This window comes from Piliocolobus tephrosceles, chromosome 8, assembly GCF_002776525.5.
Source record: "Piliocolobus tephrosceles isolate RC106 chromosome 8, ASM277652v3, whole genome shotgun sequence".
Taxonomy (NCBI): domain Eukaryota; kingdom Metazoa; phylum Chordata; class Mammalia; order Primates; family Cercopithecidae; genus Piliocolobus; species Piliocolobus tephrosceles.
In genome coordinates, this window is record NC_045441.1 from 138,722,362 (window position 1) to 138,743,280 (window position 20,919).

General features: G+C 51.3%; 1 protein-coding gene across 6 annotated transcripts in view; it reads left to right on the forward strand.

Annotated features, from left to right (window-relative positions):
• ZNF862 (zinc finger protein 862) overlaps positions 1-15,926 on the forward strand; it is a 28,907-nt gene extending 12,981 nt beyond the window's left edge. For 2 of the 6 annotated variants that reach the window (XM_023225428.1, XM_023225430.1), the window contains exons 6-8: positions 8,037-8,141; positions 8,997-11,111; positions 12,677-15,926. In XM_023225428.1, coding sequence (XP_023081196.1) covers positions 8,037-8,141; positions 8,997-11,111; positions 12,677-12,852 — 2,396 coding nt within the window. In that variant the 3' untranslated portion in view covers positions 12,853-15,926. The remainder of the gene's footprint in view (positions 1-8,036; positions 8,142-8,996; positions 11,112-12,676) is intronic. The other 4 variants (XR_002734376.1, XR_002734378.1, XR_002734375.1 and 1 more) reach the window with 4 other exon arrangements.
• Positions 15,927-20,919: the final 4,993 nt, after the last annotated feature.

The window sequence follows — 20,919 nt, forward strand, 5'->3', positions numbered from 1 at the left end:
CAGAAACCTTGTGGAACAGGCTATTGTACATAACTAAGGAGTTCCAGCAGCAACCTGTGTTGTGACTTCTGCAGAACAGGAAGTAAGAAGTCTGTGACTTGATTGATGTCATAGTCCCACTGCACTTTTGGGTGCAGCTAAGATCTGGATTTTGTAAGCATCCTTGACTTATATACATCTTTTTGTCATTGTTCATAATTTTTAAATGGCTCCCCAAACATTCAGAAGTGACTTAAATTAATTATTTTGTGCTGACAGAGGTTTTGTCATCATGCCTTAGGTTAGGAGTATCTCTTCAAAGAGCATCACTGCCTCTGCTGTGCTGAAGAGCAGTGAGAGTGAGGGCGAAATTCACACCTGTTTTAAAAATGCACACCCTCTACAAAAAGTTGGGTTTTCCTTTAGAGTAATTGGCACTAGCAACTCAGTTTCACTGTGAGGCCCCCGGGCGATTGTGAAAGTACCGGGCAATGGTGTTGCCAGCCCAGGGCAGCTTCTCCGGCAGTGCAGGGAGGGCTGGCCAGGATTGTTTAGCCTGTGCCTGTTCCCTCACATTTTGTGTCTTGATAGAACACGATCTAAACGTTTTCTCATTTTCTTTTTCATTTACATAAAGTAGGCAGTGGGGAAATCTTAGCTAACTAAGGTCTTTAAGTTTTATTTGGATGAACAAAAAATGTAATCAGAGGGAAGGGAACTCATTTTCCTTGAGGGTCAGAGGCAGGAATCAGAAAGGCTTTCTAGGGGGTGGGCCTGGCCTCTCCGGTTGTCCATGAAATTGAGACAGGTGTGGGAGTCTAGAAACGGAGTTGCATGTGTGTGATTCCTTTCAGTTACTTTAACTGGATCTCTGGTTATCCTTTATCCCCCAATTTAAACAGTTCTTCATGTTTGAGATATAAAAGCATCTTAAGGAGCCTGGAGACTATGGGCAGGGCCTGGCTTAAGCTATTTGTATATTTAAAAGTGATATATAGTAATATTAAATTGGGATATAAGGTAGTGTTAAAACATAGTGGAGATTCTGTAATTGTTATTATTATTTTTACTTTGGCTCTTTTTTAAATTTCCCACACTTGCCTCCATAACAAATGCTTTAAGAGTTGAAAACCAAATATTATTTTGCATTATCTTTAAATATTTTTTGTAAATAGAACACAAAACTTCTTCTTGGGGTAAACTCAACTTTGTTGTGTGTGTGTGTGTGTGAGAGAGAGAGACAGGCTCTCACTCTGTCGCCCACACTGGAGTGCAGTGGTGCCATCATAGTTCACCGTAACCTTGAACTCCTGGGCTCAAGCAATCCTCCTGCCTTAGCCTCCCAAGTAGCTGGAACTACAGGCGCATGCCACAACACCTAGCTAATTTTTAATTTTTTTTGTAGAGTTGGGGTCTCACTTTGCTGCCCAGGCTGGTCTCAAACTCCTGGACTCAAGCAATCCTGCTGACTAAGCCTCCCAACATGTTGGATTACAGTGTGAGCCACTGCACCTAGCTTGCCATATCTGATGAAGTCTGTTGCTTCTTCCCAAAGAGAAGCCGGAAATCTCAATTACATCCCACTGTTAAGAAACTAATATTTGTCATTAACAGAAATAGGCCAACATAGGGACTATGTGGGTAGCCCTTGCTTTTATTTGTAAAGGTGTCATCGTATGCTGAGTGGCCAGTCACTCACTGCAGGCAGGCAGTTTCTTGTCCACAGGAGAAGTTGGTAACTACAGCCAGGCCTTACTGAACTGGGGGAAGGCATTGTGTCACTCATGGAAACCAACGTTGAGTGGGAGGACCCTAAAGAAGATGAGCAAGGGAGTTCGAGTCCCCCAGCAGGTGGTGTCTGGGAAGCCAGCTTCTCCACGGCAGGGCAGGTGATGATGGCCTCCAAGTGGGGGCAGCCAGGAGCTAGAGAGAGAAGAACCAAGGTGAGGGGCTAGAGTGCCATCTATTTACTTATTTGTTTGTTTGAAATAGGGTCTCTGTATATTGCCCAGTCAGGACTGAAACTCCTGAGCCCAGGCGATCCTCCTGCCTCAGCCTCCTGAGTATCTGCAGAATGGATTCATGGGATAGGGCCTGCTGGCCTTTGGTGAAGTTGGCCCGGAAGGATGAGAAGTCCTTTGTAGGCCAAACCATTGTTATGGACTGTTAGGAAATGTGGGTGTTTGTGGGTGTGTGCATGTACTCGCGACAGTTATGTGCCCTCGTTCCTTTTCTATTACTAAGTCATAGAAAAGGCTGAAAATGCCCCTCTTTCATTTGTTTGGAAGGGAACAGAAAGAGAGGTTTTGGTAAGATGTAGGCTGCAGCTTCAGAGAGGTACCATCAGGGTGCAGTATTCCTGGGGCCAGGGTGGTGGTGCCAGCAGCAGTCAAAGGTGGACAGTCCTCAAAGGGAATATAAATGGAGGCAAACAGATTTGGGAACATTTGGTCCCTGTTTGTGTTGAATTATTCTTGTTAAATATTTCTGCCAGGCGTGGTGGCTCACACCTGTAATCCCAGCACTTTGGGAGGCTGAGGCGGGTGGATCACCTGAGGTCAGGAGTTCAAGACCAGCCTGGCCAACATGGCAATACCCTGTCTGTACTAATGTCTGTACTAAAAATACAAAAATTAGCCGGGCGTAGCAGTGCACGCCCGTAGTTCCAGCTACTCAGGTGGCCGAGGCAGGAGAATCGCTTGAACCCGGGAGGTGGAGATTGCAATGAGCCAAGATCGCGCCACTGCACTCCAGCCTGGGCAACAGAGCCAGACTCCATCTCAAAAAAACCCAAAAAAACAAAATGACAGTCCCCTGTCCCACCTTTCTCTTTTACAAAGTCCTCTTCCCCAGAATCTTGTAGCTGTTTCTTCCAGTAATCTGCTGCATTCTTTCTAAATAACATATGTAGACATCTGAGAGGGGAGGGACTCCAGCAGGATGCGCTCATAAAACAGTTGCATCCTCCCGCTCACCACTGAGCATGTCAGCTGTGGGGGCCTTTTCTTTCTCACCCTCTGGGTTCAATCTAGGCAGGGCCCAGAACTTTTTCTTGTCACACTCAAATAACATAAAATCTTCCTGGTCTAATTTCAATGAGTGCAATGCCTGGTACAAAACTCTTCAAAAGTGTCCTGATCAAAAAAAGACCGAGTAAGGCCGGCAAACTACCTCAATTAAAGGGACTGAAGAGGTGTGACAACTTGAGTACATGATGCTAGGACAGATGCTGGGCTACTGAGACATTTTGGGGACAAGTGAAGAAATTTAGTGTGAACTGTAGATTAATAATAGTATGATATCAGTGTTGAGTTTCCTGGTTTTGATCATTATAACTCTGGTTGTATAAGACACCTTTGCTTTCTGCTGCCCCATTTCAAATGACTACAGACTCATGTATTATCTCACAACTCTGCGGGTCAGGAGTCCAGGTGGGCCTGACCAGGGTCTCTGCTTAGGGTCTTAGCCCAAACCAAGGGGCGGACAGGCAGGCTCCTGTCTGAAGGCTCTGAGCTCACTTATGCTGTTGCCAGAATCTAGCTCCTTGCGGTTCTCCTGCTGCCTGTCAGCGGGGAGCATTTTCGGCCCAGAGGCTGCTCTCGGGTGCTTCCCTGTGGCCCCCTCCGTGCTCAGGCTGGCAGCCGTGTGTGGAATCGTCATGTGCCTTGAAGCTCTGACTTCCCGGTCTGCTGCCAGCTGAGAACAGCACCAGCTTTTAAAGAGCTGTGGAACTAGGTCGGCTCCACCGGCTAATCTCCCTTTGCTGTGCAAGGTAACATGATGACAGTGTGACCTCTCATCCTGTTCAGAGTGCCCTCACCTCAAGGGGAAGGGGTTAAGCCAGGGTGAGGGCCCTGGAGCCCACGTTCGAATCCCACCTACCACCTGTTAAAGGGTCTTTTTTTGTTGGGTAATACACATGAAGTACTTAGGAATAAGGGGGCATGCAAACAATTTACTCTCAAATGGTTCACCAAAATATCGTAGCTATATGTGTAGACCCAGCAGGAGAGCGTGCCTGTGAGCTCACAAGCATGCCAGAATACGTGGGGCAAAATGTCAGTGATTGGAGTTCCTTGTGTTCAATCTTTTCTGTAAATTTGAAATTATATCAGAAATTTACCAAAAGGAGAATTTAGGACACAAAAGCCCCGTCTCTGGGTAGTAGCAGAAAATCTGGACTTCATTTAACACTCGATTCTTGCCTTTCCTGCCTCAAGCTGCTGCAGGTGTAGAATCTGGACCCATGGCATAGGAAGAAAGGGGCTCCTCTTCTCCCACCCGCTGCTGGTTTCAGAATCTGACTCATCCTCAGTGGGAATGGCATTGGTGGGTGGGCGGGAGGGGTATGAGAAGGCTTTCACTTGACATGTAATCTGACACCAGCTACTTAGAGCTGTAGTCCTTTAAAGCTGGTTCTCTTGTTTGGGCGTTTGTGGGTTCTGCAATACCCCTGACCAGGCACTGAGACCCTCTCGCTTGCAGTTGCCTGGACATGGGTGAATGTCTGCCCTGGTAGCCTGTCCACAGAGGCACCTTCACAGGGGAGCATCACACCAGTAGCCACCCGTCACGGGCCGGTCCCCCAGACAACGCCAGGCCTCTTCTCATTCCCCACGTGGCGCACATCTGAACCATGGAAGCACTTCCAGACCTTGTGCTGTCACAGATCGGGGACTGTAGGCCATTCTCCACATGGCCACCTCCAGGGCACCCCGTGGCTACTTTAGTCTTACCCAGGCCTGGACTGGTGGCCCTCACAGCTCCCAGAGATACATGTCAGGTTAAGGGAAAGGGCGCACCCACCGCTCCCCATAGTCAGAGAGAGAGGCTCACAATACCTTTGACAATGCTTTCCAGAAACATCCCTGGTGCCCAACACTCTGGCTCCTTCAGGCTCTGCTCTGTGACTCCTCTCGATGGGTGCAGGCTGGAGCCACAGCCCCCGGCCCTCAGCCATTCTCTTTCCAGGTCATGTGTCTGTGTCTGACTTTGGAATGTAGAAGAGCTGGCTCCTACTTTTGGAGGCTTTCAGCCAGAGCAGGCATCCAGAATCACACTTTAATACCCTGTGGCTTATGTTTATTGTATTCCTCACTTATAGATTTTAGATATTCTGTTGATTCCTACTGTGGAAGATGGAGATACGGCCCTGTTACATCACCTGGGCCCCCACTTCTCTTCCCTCCATCCTCTCAGAACAGGTACATCATACTTTTTTGGTTAAATTAGTGTCAATTATTTGCCCAGTTATGATTATGTATGATTTACTGCTGAACAAGGTGGTGTGTTGTGATGGTGTTTCCTTCATTGTAGGACTCTTCCCCCTCAAATTGGAAAATTTTTTCTTCTTTTTTATTTTTCTCTTTCTTCATTTCTTCCCAGACTCTCCAGTGGAATTATAAAACTCCTCCGAAGAGTCTTTTCCACGTGACGGGACATCCTGTGATCTCTCCATTTCATTCTTTCTCTGGAGACTTCGCCCCCAGGGTCTCCCCCCCTGCTCTGTCTAACCTAGGCAGCCTTTAGGCCTGCGGCACACCTGTGGTCTGAGATGTGCCTTCGTCTCTCCCCCATTTCCCGAGTCTATCTCTTCTTTTGTGGTTGACATCTTCATCTTGTTAGTGTACATCTTCCAGTGGCTTCCTAAGGAAGTGTGCAGGGGAGGCCTTTCTGTGATGCATCCTGTCTAAAAACATCCTATTCTTCCCTCACGATTCATTGATAACTTGTTTGGGCCTAGGGTTCTAGGCTGGAAATATTCTTCCTCAGCATTTTGGAAGCATTGACCTTTTAGGTTTTACGGGTGCTGTTGAGAGGTCTAGTGCCTTCTTATTTCAGAATCTTTGAACATGACTTAATTGTTCTACTCTGAAAGCTTTTGAAATTGATTTCAGTTTTCTCAGATTTTTAATGATATGTCTTGATGTTTTATATAAAGTGTGTTTTTAATCTTTTGTTTTGGGTATCTGGTATTTCTCTTCCATGTGGAAACTGGTCTTTTCCTGTTTGGGAAAATTTTCTTGTAGGATTTCCTCCTATCTATTTTCTCTCTTCTTTCTTCCAGAAACTCCTTTCTATTAGTTTGATATCAGACTTCCTGGATTGAGTCTCTGGTTTTCTGTTTGTTTCTTTTTCTCCTATTTTCTGCTTTTATCTTTTTTATACTACTTTTTTGGACACTTCCTCCATTTTATTTTCTGACAATATTTGTTTTTTATTCTATTGGGTTTTTTTAGTTTCTAAGCACTCTTACTGCCTCTTTCATGAATGGCTATCATGACTTTTCTTTCTTGGGAATATTAATTCTCATTATTTTGAAGTTTTGTTTTGCTTCCTGCTATATTTCAAGTTCTTCTAAATCTTTTCCTGCTTGTTTAGGTTTCTCTCTTTCATGTTAGAGGCTTTTCTTAAATAATTATTTCCAGGTTCATTCCTATGTAAGAGTAAGCCTTTACAAACGGGCCGGAAGCCCTGTGCATGGCTGTGGGCCTGTGCGTGGCTGGAAAGCATCAAGAGAGATTTCCCGTTTCACTGTAGGGTGACCAGCTGTAAACCCAGATGTCTTACTGAAAAACCCACAAAAGTCAGTGTCCATAGATCTTTTGAGGGGAGAGGGAAGGGCAATTCCATTTTTCCAAAGAAAATGCTTCCCATCTCTTGTTTGGAGGGTATGATAAGCCCAGCCAGCATTCTTGGAGTTGAGCACTGCACCCCTCAGTCCATAGACATGACTCAATCTCCCTGCTTTCAGTACTGCACCACCCCTTCACCTTTCTGTGTACGTGGTATCTGGGATCTGGAGCCTTTCTGGGTAAGTTTTTCTGTAGACCGAACCTCTATTCTCCTCTGGGGTGTGGTGGTGGCGTTTCCTGGTTTCCTGGAATAGGTAAGAGGATCTGGGATTGATCAGATCTCTGTCAGACTTGAGCCAGTCCGCTGCTCCCACCCATTCCCCACCCACCACCTTCTCCCAGATCTGTTGCCTGCAGTTTCTGAATCTTTCCGGGATTCTCAACTTGCTTCTCCTTGTTAACCCGTCTGTAGGCATTTGGTGTTCAACTCTGTTCGTTTCTCTCTCTTTTGTCTCCTTTCCTTCCAAAAATGGATTTGCATTCCTAATCCAATTTCTCTTGGGCTTATACCTCATTTTCTTATTATTATTCCTTTGACCTCATTTTAGAGATATTTTAAGAAGGATATATGTTCAGTCTAACACACTTTAGTAATTTAGTTATTTATATTTTTATTAGTAAATACGTAGATATTCACACACACATATATGTATCATTATATATATAAATATATTCAAATGATCCAAAGATGAATGGTGGGAACCAGCCTCCCTTTTCCCTTGTCCTTCAGTTCCTCTCCAGGAGCACCCACAGGCCCAGTTGCTCGTGTGGCCCTCCACAGAAGTTTATGCGCACATTCACACAGTCATGCACAAAAGCATGATGTAGATAGTGATGGATTTTATTTTCAATAGAGGAAATGGTTTATTTGCATACCCCTGAACAATATTCCTATTTTAAGTAAAGGGCAGTGTTTAATCCAAAGACCCAAATCTCTTTTGGTGAGATTTCAGGCTCCATTGCAGACGGTAGGTATTTCGGGGGGCCTCCAAGTGCCCCTTTCAAAAACCCATGTAGTTGGTCCCCTTCACAGAGGCCAGCTGTGGGGGCAGAGGGGCACATGCGTGGGCCAGCTGTGGGTGGGACCTTCCACTTCTCACATGGCTGCTGCTTCCCCTCCTGCTTAGTCCCTAAGGTTCTTCCTGTTTCCACCCTTCCCCCTCTGGTGTGTATGGCTGGCCCGTGGCTCCCGGGGCTGGCCCATGGATCTGTGGAAGTCCCATCCTAGCTGAGGGGTGCCCCTCCCCTTACTGCCTGTTTGGCACTCTGGGTTTGCGCTCCGCCTGCCCCTGGCCGACTAGACTTTATAAGGACAGAACCCAGAGACACCTCTGTGTATTTCAGGGGCCGGGTCTAGCTTGAGAGGGCTACTCAACTTGGCCGCAGCAGTGACATCAGCATGATTCTTCATCCTTGCCACAGGACCTGCTGCTGCCAAGCCAGACTTGATCTCCAAACTGGAGCGGAGGGCTGCACCCTGGATCAAGGACCCAAATGGGCCAAAGTGGGGGAAAGGTCGTCCTCCAGGTGAGTCTAAACCTACAGTGTTCTGAAGGACATATGCCAGGGCCCAGGCGGCTATGATGAGTCAAACAGCATGAGCTCAGCCATGCTCATCCGATGGGGGCCGATTGGGCACCAAGCCTGGCAGGAGGCCCTGGGTAGACAAGATGAATAAGCAACTAACCCTGCCCACAGAGTGTAGAGTAGTCTGGGAAAGTGGGAAAAAACAGGTCCTTTTGTAAGCAGAAGTGCTGATGGAGGCTGTGGCAGAGCTGGTGGGAGCAGGTATGTGGGGACACTGATCTCGAGGAGCCAGGGGACCCATCTGTGAGCCTCTCATCCCTTCTCCCTCCTTCTCCAGTGCTCAGTGACAGCACCACTGGTTTGTGAGAATTTGTTGCCTTCCGTATCTCAATCAGTAACTTCTTGGCTTGTAGCTGCTACACTTACTTCTGTACCTAATTCTTTCTGAGGCTCGTAAAAGACTTGGCAGGTGTTTAACCTCTTCCATTGTGGAGCCTCACACGAGAGTGAAAGCCACCTGCTTATCCAACAGTCTCTGTGGCCAAGGGGTTAATTGAACTTACTGGTATCTGGTGTCCCATGATCCCAGGGTAGCTGTGTGGATAGGGTGGTTGGGGCGCTGGTGAAAGAACCCACAAGGATTAGCAACAACTCTGGGAGAGCCAGATTAACTTTCATAGGTAAGAATGGGGGAGGGTTTAAGTGGACGCCACTAATGATCTCTAGAAAGAAGGATTGCATTCATCTTCTCTGCCTTGCTTAAGGGATACTTATTAAATTTTGGGGTGTCTTAGCTGATAGAAGACTGCAGAGTTCTGGGTAGCAGAACCAAGCATGATTTAATTTTCTCCAAAGGGAACAAGAAGATGGTGGCAGTGAGAGAGGCAGACACACAGGCCCTGGCTGCAGACTCTGCATTGCTTCCAGCCTCTCCCGTGGAGGCCTGTGCCTCCTGCTGCAGTCCCAGCATTTGTGAAGGAGAAGGAGATGGACCTAGGAGAATCAAGAGGACATATAGGCCCCGTTCCATTCAGAGGTCATGGTTTGGGCAGTTCCCATGGTTAGTCATTGACCCCAAAGAGACCAAACTCTTCTGCTCAGCCTGCAAAGAAAGACCTAATCTCCACGACAAATCATCACGGTTAGTCAGAGGTTACACGGGGCCTTTCAAAGTGGAGACTTTAAAATACCATGAAGTCAGCAAAGCCCACAGGCTCTGTGTCAACACGGTTGAAATCAAGCAAGACGCCCCTCACGCTGCCCTCATTCCAGAGATCTCCAGCGACCTCATGGCCAACATGGAGCACTTTTTCAACGCCGCCTACTCCATCGCATACCACTCACGGCCCCTGAATGACTTTGAGAAGATCCTGCAGCTCCTCCAAAGCACCGGGACCATGATATTAGGCAAGTACCGCAATCGCACAGCGTGCACTCAGTTCATCAAGTACATCTCGGAGACCCTGAAGAGGGAGATCCTGGAGGACGTGCGGAACTCGCCCTGCGTGAGCGTGCTGCTGGACAGCTCCACCGACGCCTCCGAGCAGGCCTGCGTGGGGATTTACATCCGCTACTTTAAGCAGATGGAGGTGAAAGAGTCCTACATCACTCTGGCCCCTCTCTACAGTGAGACAGCAGATGGGTACTTCGAGACCATCGTTTCTGCCCTGGATGAGCTGGACATCCCCTTCCGGAAGCCTGGCTGGGTGGTGGGGCTGGGAACGGATGGCTCAGCCATGTTGAGCTGCAGAGGAGGCCTTGTGGAAAAATTCCAGGAGGTCATCCCGCAGCTGCTGCCTGTCCACTGTGTGGCCCACCGGCTGCACCTGGCTGTGGTGGATGCCTGCGGGAGCATCGATCTGGTGAAGAAGTGTGACCGGCACATCCGCACCGTCTTCAAGTTTTATCAGTCGTCAAACAAGAGGCTGAACGAGCTGCAGGAAGGTGCAGCGTCTCTGGAGCAGGAGATCATCCGCCTGAAGGATCTGAACGCAGTCCGCTGGGTGGCCAGCAGGAGGCGCACGCTGCACGCGCTGCTCGCGAGCTGGCCCGCCCTGGCCAGGCACCTCCAGAGTGTGGCGGAGGCTGGGGGCCAGATTGGGCACCGGGCCAAGGGGATGCTGAAGCTCATGCGCGGCTTCCACTTTGTCAAGTTCTGCCACTTCCTGTTGGACTTCCTGAGCATCTACAGGCCTCTGTCCGAGGTGTGCCAGAAGGAGATCGTGCTGATTACAGAGGTGAACGCCACGCTGGCCCGGGCCTATGTGGCACTGGAGAGCCTCCGTCACCAGGCGGGGCCCAAAGAGGAAGAATTCAACGCCAGCTTCAAGGATGGGCGGCTCCACGGCATCTGCTTGGACGGACTGGAGGGAGCGGAACAGCGGTTCCAGGCAGACAGGGAGAGGACGGTCCTGACCGGGATCGAGTACCTCCAGCAGAGGTTCGACGCAGACCGACCCCCACAGCTCAAGAACATGGAGGTGTTTGACACCATGGCCTGGCCAAGCGGGATCGAACTTGCCAGTTTTGGGAATGATGACATTCTCACCCTGGCCAGGTATTTCGAGTGCTCCCTCCCAACAGGATACAGTGAGGAAGCTCTGCTGGAGGAGTGGCTGGGCCTGAAAGCCATCGCCCAGCACCTTCCGTTCTCCATGCTCTGCAAAAACGCCCTGGCCCAGCACTGCCGCTTCCCCCTGCTGAGCAAGCTCATGGCCGTGGTGGTCTGTGTGCCCATCTCCACCTCCTGCTGTGAGCGGGGGTTCAAGGCCATGAACCGGATCAGGACCGATGAGAGGACCAAGCTCTCCAATGAGGTGCTCAACATGCTCATGATGACGGCTGTGAACGGCGTGGCCGTCACGGAGTACGACCCTCAGCCTGCCATCCAGCACTGGTTCCTGACCTCCTCAGGCCGGCGTTTCAGCCATGTCTACGCCTGTGCCCAGGTGCCAGCCCGCTCCCCTGCAAGTAAGTACACGTGGCAGAGCTCCCCCAAGGCAGGGGAATCTTGCCCTCCAGCCCTGTGCTGAGCCAGAGGCCAAGAAGACAGGACTGCAGGTGCCTGTGGAGCTTCTGTCATGCGCCCACCCATTGGCTAGGCCAGTTGGTACTCGATGCGTGATGCCCACCCTCCAGGACCTTGTGCCCCTGCCAGGGAGATGACACACATGTGCTCTAGGCAGGGCTTAGTGCAGACAGTGTGCATTTCTAGAGCCTGTCTGCCCTGGTGACAGTGCTGTGCTGGCTCTGCCCCCAGCTGGCTGTGTGGCCTTGGGCAAGTTTATCCCTCTGTGCCTTGGTTTCTTATCTAGTTATCTAGTTATCTTGGTTTCTTATCTAGTTATCCCTCTGTGCCTTGGTTTTTATCTAGTTAAAAGTCAGGACCACTGCTGGGAGTAAGGAGAGGGCTGACCAGGCCCAGGCAGCGCCATCACATTCTGAGTGGGGCTGTATTGACTCTGGACTGGGCAGGAGTCCACGTGGCTGTGGAGGAGGTGAGATGCGGAGGAGATGGTGGGGCTTTCAGGCAGGAATCTCACAAGGCAGGGAGAACAGAAGCAGCCTCTCTGGACCAGGGGGCTGGGGTCAGGGACTTGCTTGAGGGGGAAGCTGTATTAGAAGGGAGGGAACGTTACTGAAAACCACAGACAAGGAATGTTCTGTCTTCAGGTAGTCACTGAAAACCAAAGAAAATATGCCAGTTGTTGGGGTTCTGCAGACCACTCGCGGTCACTTGACAAGGATAGAGCACTGTTCTCTCTCCTGGTGTCTCTAGCTGGTCTCCTTCCAGCTGTTGCTGCTCCCAGTTTTCACCTCTGAGTCTGTGGTCATCAGCTCATGGTTGACAGAGGCTCTGTAGGAAGCAGGGTGGCCCTGAAGCCACAGTAGGGCCGGTGAGGAGAAGAAAAGAGACCCCTCACTGATAATGAAAAGGGAGAACCGAGAGAGGGCTGGGTGAGCCCCTCACCCAGGCATTTGTTGAGTGAGTTGCTCTGTGTCCAGCCTTGTGGGTGCTAAGGAGAAAAAATGATGTCAGGTGTGCCCTGGAGCAAGTTACTCTTTCCACAGGGAAAATGAGACCAGCACAGATTGGTCCAAACACTACCAAACTACGCACCGATGCCTCCTTCCAGGCAGGGCTCTCAGCCTTGGCATTGTTGACACTGGTGCTGGGTAATCTTGGTTGGGGGGTCTTCCTGTTCACTGTGGGAACTTGAGCAGCATCCCTGGCCTCTACCTGTTAGATACCCACTGGATACCGGTAGCACATCCCCCATTTGTGACAACAAAAATCATCTCCAGACATTAGCAAATGGTCCCTGGGGGATAAAATCACCCCCAGGTGAGATTCCCTGTCTTAGGATAGAAGAATGAACACAGCAGGGACAGATGCGGGCTGCAAAGAGCAGTCCTGGTCCTGTCTCCCGTCTGTCCCGCCAAGCTTTCTTCACCAAACAGCCCCTGGGCGAAGTTGGATGTGGAAGGCAGTCACTGTCGGTCAGTCTAATTGCCTTCTCCTTCCTCCCTCACAGGCGCCAGGCTCAGGAAGGAGGAGGTGGGAACCCTCTATGTGGAGGAGTCTGGGAGCCAGAAGCCACCCATCCTGCCCTCCAGGGAAGCAGTGGAGGTTCTGAAGGACTGCATCGTGGAGCCTCCTGAGAGACTCCTGTACCCCCACACCAGCCAGGAGGCCCCCGGGATGTCCTGAGGGACAGGGAGTCCTTGGGACTGCCTTGGAGACACCTCTGTGATCACTGGGACAGGGTCTGCAGATTCTAGGCTGCCCTAGGATCTTCTGCTGGTGGCGATGGTCTCTAAGCACCAGGAAGTGGGCAGTGGCGTCCTGGAGCAGCAGGGGTATTAGGAGGTGCATGACCTGTTTCCTGAGGCCCCATTCAGCACAGCCATGCCTCACAGCACACAAATGTGCCAGAAGGTTCTAGATCTCAAGTTCATTTTTAAGGTGCTCCAGAAAATAACCCCATCATGAAAGGTTTCAGCCCCTGAGTTCTGGTGGCAAGAGGACTGTCCTGGTGGGGGAGACTGTTGGACATCCCTGTGGAATGTTCCAGGGAGGCTGCCCACAGCCTAGTGACAATGGGAAAGGCCTCTTTGTTAGAGGGGGAGGCTGACTCTGCTCTAGGGACAGCTGGCCTGGCTGCAGGAGCCCCCAGAGGCATTGTTCTGGGACTTCCTACGCTGGGAGCCAGGGTAGCAGCAGAAACAGTGAGGCCTCGATCTCGTGCGGATCTGTACCTCTTCCCAGGGCTTCCTTCAGGGCGAAACAATCACAAGCCCTTTGCACAGAGCACCCAAGAAAGTTCTCTTCCTGCAGCTCCAGATGGTAGAGCTGGGGCTCTTCTGGCAGGGGGTCTGGTGCTTCCCGCAGAGCCGAGCCGCGTTTGACCTGTGGCACGCCCTGCCCAGTTTCCTCAGGAGAGGATGGGACCAAGTTGGAGTTGGGAGGCTTGGGATGCAGCCCCAGCTCTGCTGCAGGCAGTGGTCTGATTAATCCCTTCCTCTTTTCTGTGCCTCAGTTTCCCTCTCCATGAAGTGGCAGCAGAGAATCCAAGTGCCTGCTGACTCCCCACCTGCCCTAGGATTAGTGAATGAGAGCCTCGGGCTCCCTGAAAGACCTCTGACTGCAGTGTGGACTCACCTGCCTTCCACCCCAGCCTCGTCCTTAGTGGGACAGGTAGGAATTTGTCTCCAAAGTCCTTGTGGTAGGAGTTGGTCTCTGAACGCACCATCTGCATGACAGGCTAGTCCTCTCTTCTCCGAGTTGCCCTGGGGACTCTGCACCAGGATCGCCAGGGCCCACTGAGACATCCCGGAATGGGGACTCAGTGACGAGGGCTTTGAACAAGCTCTTCCAGGGTCTGTGGGCCTGCTCCAGCTTCAGAACCACAGAAGCACCGCCCTAGAGGCACAAAGGGACTTCCGGCACTGCTAGGTTCACACCCTCCTTGCCCATCTTCCACCTAAAGCGAAGCACTTTTCCTTCCGGGGCAGCTCCATCTCGGCAGGCTCAGGAGGCCGCTTATCAGGAGGCGGATGATTTTGTCTCGGTTCCGCCTTCCTTAACCATGGGCAGGAAATAAGGAAAGTCAGCAGGCAAGGTTTCTCTCCCTGCCTGACACTTGTTTTAAACAGGCAGGAAGTGGGTGCCATCCATCCCAGCTTGCTTGCTGCCTGGCTCAGGCAGGTCCTGTGCTGTGCCACAGGCCCCTGTGGGTGGACCCTTTCTCCATAGTCTGCTGCTTCCCATTCCCAGGGTAGGTGCTGGCCTCTGAGCACCTGAGCACCCTTCCTATTCCCAGGGCAGAAGCTGCTGTCTGAGTACCCTTCCCATTCCCAGGGTAGATGCTGGCGTCCAAGCCCCTCCCCAGTACTGCAGGTGCCCTAGTACCCCATATGCCCTTTCATCCCCCACCCCAGCACTTAGCCTTAGCACTGTTGCTTTCCTGCCGTTTTCAGTTCTAGTCAGGAATTCCTTTCTTGCTTTCTGCCTCTGACCTGTGGAAATGTCTCCCAGCCCTGTGGGTCTGGTGGTCAGAGGGACCCCTCAGGCCTGCGGTGCGGGAGCTCTGGGAGGTGCTACTATCCACGTGGCTGAGACATGCACAGGCCTCCCTCTCTCCATCGCTGTCTCCACGGGCGTTCAGGAACTTGCAGGTCAGGCACTGTGGATGTGAACTGGTGGAAGGGGAGGGAGAAAGGCTTTTTTAGGTGGGGCTGTAGCCTCTGCCCTACCCACAGGGATTCCACATCAAGGTGCTGTTCCAGCACACACGCTTCCCGCGGCCTCTTCATCCTTGAAGAATCCGTCAGAGCAGGGGACCATCCCGTGAGCAGCCGTGAGTGGGTCTCTGTGGGAGCAGTTCTGGAGCTGAGGTGGAAGCCAGGGGAAGTACCTCACCCTCTCCACGTCAGCATCAGCATGCTCCGAGGACACCGTCCAGTGCCTTCCTTAGGTGGTGGGAAAAGGGGTCCCCTTGCAGCGGGGCCACTGAGCATGCTGTTTGTCAGAATTTGCACTACCCGATTTCTCGAGGGGCGCAGGCCTGCTCCGTTCCCCTTTGTCAGCCAATGACCAAGAAGGAAGAAGACGACTGCCGTCTCATTCCTGAACTTCCTCATTCAGGACTCCCGTGGAAACACAGCGAGCGTCCTTATCCGAGGCCCCGGCCCAGGCCGGCCCCTTTGCTTAGTTTGGAGAGGCTGGCTGAGTGCGGCCCCTAGTGCCTGGAGACCCCCTTGCTGGAGAGGCTTCCTGTTTATGCCTCACAAGAAAAACCACAGGGCTCTGGGAGTGTAAGGAGCATGCACTCCCGCTTTGGCTGGAGTCCCAGCGCTTGTTGCCACCTTCCTCCTTGCCTGTAGTCTTGACAGCATCCGTATGTATGTGTCCTGGCATTTCCCCTCCCTCTCCCTGATGACGGATGCCCACCGGGTCTGACATTCCAAGTAACCGGTATGTAACTGGTAGTTTGATCCCAGTAGCCATAGCGACTCCAGGTGGGAGAGAGGGAGCCAGCCCCCTGTCCTGGAAGATACCTTAGAGTATGTGACCACGCTCCAGAACCTTGCTTCTCTCTCCTGCAGAGGGTGGGTTTCTAGGGTGCTAAGTACCTATCAGAACAGCGTGGAGGGGCAGGTACACTAACTGACTGGCCCAGGGACGTTCTCTCCTCTATTTTCAAAGATGAAAGGAGGTTTTAAAAACCATGTTTGATTCCTAACCTTTTGCTACCTGAATAAAGCAGAGTCTATTTCAACACATCTCTGTCTTGTGTGTCCCTAAGCAAGGACCAGGAGCTCGGAGAAGCTGACGGAACGAGCTCTGCCTCGCTCAAGAGGGGACAGGGCCAGGAACACAGGTGGGCAGGGGAAGTGCCTGTGTGTTCACTTGATTTTTGTCTTTCAGTTTCTTTCCTCTCTAGTCCTTCATAGTGAGCTCAATCATTTTTGCCAGATAGAAGGTAGAGATGAGAGTTGGCTGTTTGGTAAGTTATAATTAAGGGCCTGGCTGCCTTTTCTGGAGTACTGTATAGTTTACAAAGTGCTTTCACATACATGATCTAATTTGGTTTACTGAAATTAAAAAGTTAGACTTTCAGGGAAAAAACATCGATCTTCCACCAGTAGTAAAAGCTGCTGCATCAGACCTGTCACTCAACAGCGTTCCTTGAGGCCTAACTCCTGAGATCCCTCTAGTGAGCCCTTGCGGCTCCACATCCTCTGTGCTGCATGCTCCCACGGGACTGCAGCAAAGGTTTCAGAGACTCGGGATACAGCCAGATCTCTTCGGTGAGGAGACTCAATTCTTACTCGAGTGTATGTGATTTTTTTTAAAAAGACATTGAAACAACTATCGAAGCAGAGGCACAGGCAGCAAGGCTTTGGGTTTGTGACTGGGAATCTGTGCGGCCTCCATGCGGTGAAGACCTGACCCCATGGTGGGGGTGAACAGGGTCTCCTTGACCCCTTCCCAGGGTTCCTTTGGGAAGATGGATTTCACTAGAGGAAGTACAATGCCGGTAGCCTCCACGCTTAGGCTGGGCAGGGTAGGCTCCCAGGGAGGTAGCTCCCAGCGCAGCCTCTTCCATCACTCCAGCCGGAGCTAAAAGGAGAGAAGCGAGCGGAGGCTCTAGAAGGTGCTGCACTCTTGCCTTTCTTTTTCCCAAGGGTCCTCTTGACATCCGGAGTGCAGTCAACAGGCCTTTCCAAGTGGGCTGGCTGCCTCAGATGCCTCAGCCCCTGTTGCTGGGGACGCTTCGGTGGGGCCTCCTCACTGTGGGCCTTCTCTTGGGTCAGTGTGATCCTCATGTCCCTTTCCCGTGCCAGCGACACTCGTGGGCTTCATGTGGCTGGGCCCTGCTCCCAGGGCTCTTGAGATGCTGCCTCTGACTGCAGCTCCTGCCACACTGGGACCCGCGTGGCCACTGCTCCCCTCTGCGCCTGGGAATGGCTGCCCAGAGACTTCCTGTTTTGAACCTTTTGCCTTGCTCAGGCAGCCAGCAAGTGCCCTGGCACTCACAGCAACAGCAGGGCCCCGCAGTGCTGCGGCTGTGCTGCTGAGCCCAGATAAGCTGAGAGGCGCAGACACACTGGGCACACCCCAGACAGGCGCAGGCCTCTGGGTAGTGACAGTTTGCAAGTGTTCCGTGGTCCTGGGCCCTGCACAGGCTTCTTGGCAGCCAGGAGAGGCTGTGTCTGCGTTTAATGTGTACACCTGAGAAAGTGGCCCCACCGCCCAGGCGTGTCCTCCACATCCCCAGGAGGGCCTTCCTGTGCCATCTGAGGTCCACTTAGTGGGAAGCCTTTGCCACACTAGGACACTTGCAGGGCCACTCCCCCACATGGATGTGCTCATGGATGGCCAGGGGTCTATGGCTCTTGAAGCTCCCCACACACCTGGCACAGATGGATGGCTTTTCCAGTGGAATCTGACGGACTTGGGCATTCTCAGAGGCCAGGCTGGCCTTGGGGTTTTTCAGCCTCCCAGAAGCCTGCAGAATCATTCTGGGAGGTTCCCAGTTGCCTCCGGAATCATCTTCAGTCTCGTTTCTGACTTTGTTACCAAATTCTGTGGAAGAGAACTCAGATGTTAGCTTAGTGATGGGGACACACTCCTTTTGTTCAGTGTGACCTGCTCAGCCCCCAGCCCCCAGCCCCAACGAGATGACGGCTAAGGGCAGCGTCCTGTGGATGCCGCAGCCAGGGCCAAGTGTGGGTCAGCATCCCAACTCAGAGGAGCGGCCCAGTTGGTCTGAGAACACTGAAGTCCCAGAGCCCTGGATAGGGACTTCTGACCAGCGTTCTTCCTGCTCTCATTCCAACACATGTGAAGGGAATGTCCTGGTGCAGGGAGCCAGGGTTCTCTTGCTGCCATCTGAGTAATTCCCTGCAGCAGCCACTGCTAGACAGCAAGCTTGGGAAGCCTTCTTATGCAGAAATCAAAGTCATGTTTATAAAACGTATCACAGAGTCCCTTATGAAGACAGCTGGACAGAGCAGGAGCCGACCCTTCCCTGACTGCCCAGTTCAGTGAGCCAGGTTAAATACCTGCCGTCAGCAGCCTGCCATGAGGTACACTGAGGACCTTCTACTTCATCCCCGTAAGCTGGGTTGTGTCATAAAATGCATACTTTATTTTCCTTCTTCCTGTAGAGAATCAGAAAGCACATGATGGAGGTTTCAGAAAAGGGCTTGTGAGATTGAGCATGTCAGAGCTGAAGATCTGTGGCTGTGAGACATGTCCTCCTGAAAGAGCACACGTGAGCTCACACAGCCACGGCACCGGATTACCCTCACCCTGATTGTCCCTCCGTGTAGCTTGTCTCAAGGGGTTTACACTGTGGCTGTGTTTCTCACAGGTTACCCAAGCTCCTGTGTAACGGCGGGAAACAGAGAAGTACAAAACCTGAATCCAAACCACAGAAGTGCTAGAACCCAGGAGGCACTAAAGGCTCAATGAATATGGTTACCTTTGTGCAAGAAATGTTCCATCAAGACTTACCTGGCTGAGTGGTAGCTTTTTGGCCTCTGTTGGGGGCTGGGAATTCTTCACCCAAAGCTCATGTTCCCTTTCAAGTCTACAAGTGATCTCTGGTTTGGCAGCAGCATGCCCCGTAGGGAGAAAGACAGCTGAGCGCCCCTTAACCCACACTGAGCACACATAGACCCGTGTCAGTCCTGAAGCCTGACTTGTACCACCCGTTTAGTGCCCTGGGCTCACCCCATCAATTTGGGACAGTGGGGGGTAGGTTGTAAACCTAAGAAAGCTCCAGAAACAGGCAGGGCCTAGCATACAGGTAGGAATGTTTATTTCAGGGCAATAACAGGAGTGCCAAGGGCTGATAAAACAGGGCAACTGTCATAATATGTTTTCCCACTGCCAGGGGCCCTTGAAGGAAAAACAGGCTCAACCAGTCACAGAGACAACCATGCTCTAGGTCTAGTTCTCCCTGACCCCACAGGCCAGGAGCACCCCTATGAGATGGCAAGCAAGGGGCCAAGGTCCTCACCCAGCAAGCCTCCCAGCTCCTAATTCCTTCTTATCACATCCTGGTACCATTCCTTCTACTCCTCATGGCCACGAGAACAATGGGTGGGAGATAGGTGGTCACATCCTTAAATGTCACAGGCCTTACTTGCAAAGACCTGAGCACAAGCCCTAGGGGTGAGCTGAGAGTGTGGAGGAGACACTGGAGTAGGAAGGAGAAGCCTTGGCCATGTGTTCTGGCTCTTTTACTGATGAGCTGTGTGGGCCTAGGCAAGTTACTTCACTTCTCTGGGTCTCAGTTTTATCACCTGTAAAGCGATGGGATTGCCTCAGAGAGCCTCTAAGATCCCTTTCAGCTAAAAACGAAGTTCTAGAAAATAAATACGTGGTACTGTGGAACTCCGGGGAGCTGTCTGATCGGGTGAACTCTTTACCCATGGAAATGGGGCTCCGGCACAAAGCTGCTCACATCTTCTAGTCACGTTCCAGGGAACAGCAAGAGCTTGTGGGCCCAGATGAGGCTTTAGTGGTTGGAAAAGGAGCCAGTTCCTGGTTTTAATCCCTTCATGGACCTCAGACTATCACAAAGCTGCCAAACAAATGACACATGCAATCACATGCAAATTAGGATAGAAATGAAACGTCAAAAACATTAAAGGAAAAGAGAGCTAGCTACAGGCTGCTAACACGAGTAGCTGCTCACACTCAGCACTGTTTTTGGTTCTGGCCAGAGCCAAGACAAAGGAGCAGAGGCAAAGAAGGAAATACATTGCACTCTACAGCTGTCATTTTATACAGAGGATTTTTTTTTTCCCCAGAACAAAATTCAAAGAAGTCCACCTTTTTTGAGCTACGGAACTTTCGTGGTGCTTTTTTTTTTTTTTTCTTTTTTTTTTTTTTTTTGAGATGGAGTCTCCCTCTGTCTCCCAGGCTGGAGTGCAGTGGTGCGATCTGGGCTCACTGCAAGCTCCGCCTCCTGGGTTCATGCCATTCTCCTGCCTCAGCTTCCAGAGTAGCTGGGACTACAGGCGCCCGCCACCACACCTGGCTAATTTTTTTGTATTTTTAGTAGAGACGGGGTTTCACTATGTTAGCCAGGATGGTCTTGATCTCCTGACCTCGTGATCCGCCCGCCTGGGCCTCCCAAAGTTCTGGGATTACAGGTGTCAGCCACCGCACCCGGCCCTCATAGTGATTTTTTGAAGGCCTCAATTGACATCCTGTTAACTCTATCTCCTGGATGCCAAGTGCACCCTTATCCTAGGCCAGTGTTCTCAACATAATGCACACACTCTGGATGAGAAAAATAACCATTGTTTACAATCTAGCTAAAATCTCACCTCCTCTAGGGAGTCTTCCTGGATTTCTCCACCCTCTGAATTCTCATAATGGGCATTTGGCTACCTTGATCACAGGGCTCTTAGAACTATGCTGGCCAGCATTATGATTTTACCAGAATATATCATTCCTCAACTACTTTAGAAACCCCTCGAAGGCTAAGATGGTATTTTATACCTAACAGTTTGGTGTCACCCCACGCCCACCTCCAACTTGCATGAATGTTGAAAGGATGGATAGTGAGGTTTCAACTAGGGAACAGAAAAGGGCGGATGTGACTGGTTCTTGCTTTTGGAAAACCGCCAGGAGCACACATCGCTGACGGGGTCAGTGCGAGGACAGGCACATTTCCCTTCCGCATCACGTGGGGACTGCGCCTCCCCATGTCATGAAGCCAGGGAATATGTGTGGCCGGCTGCTTAGGGTAGC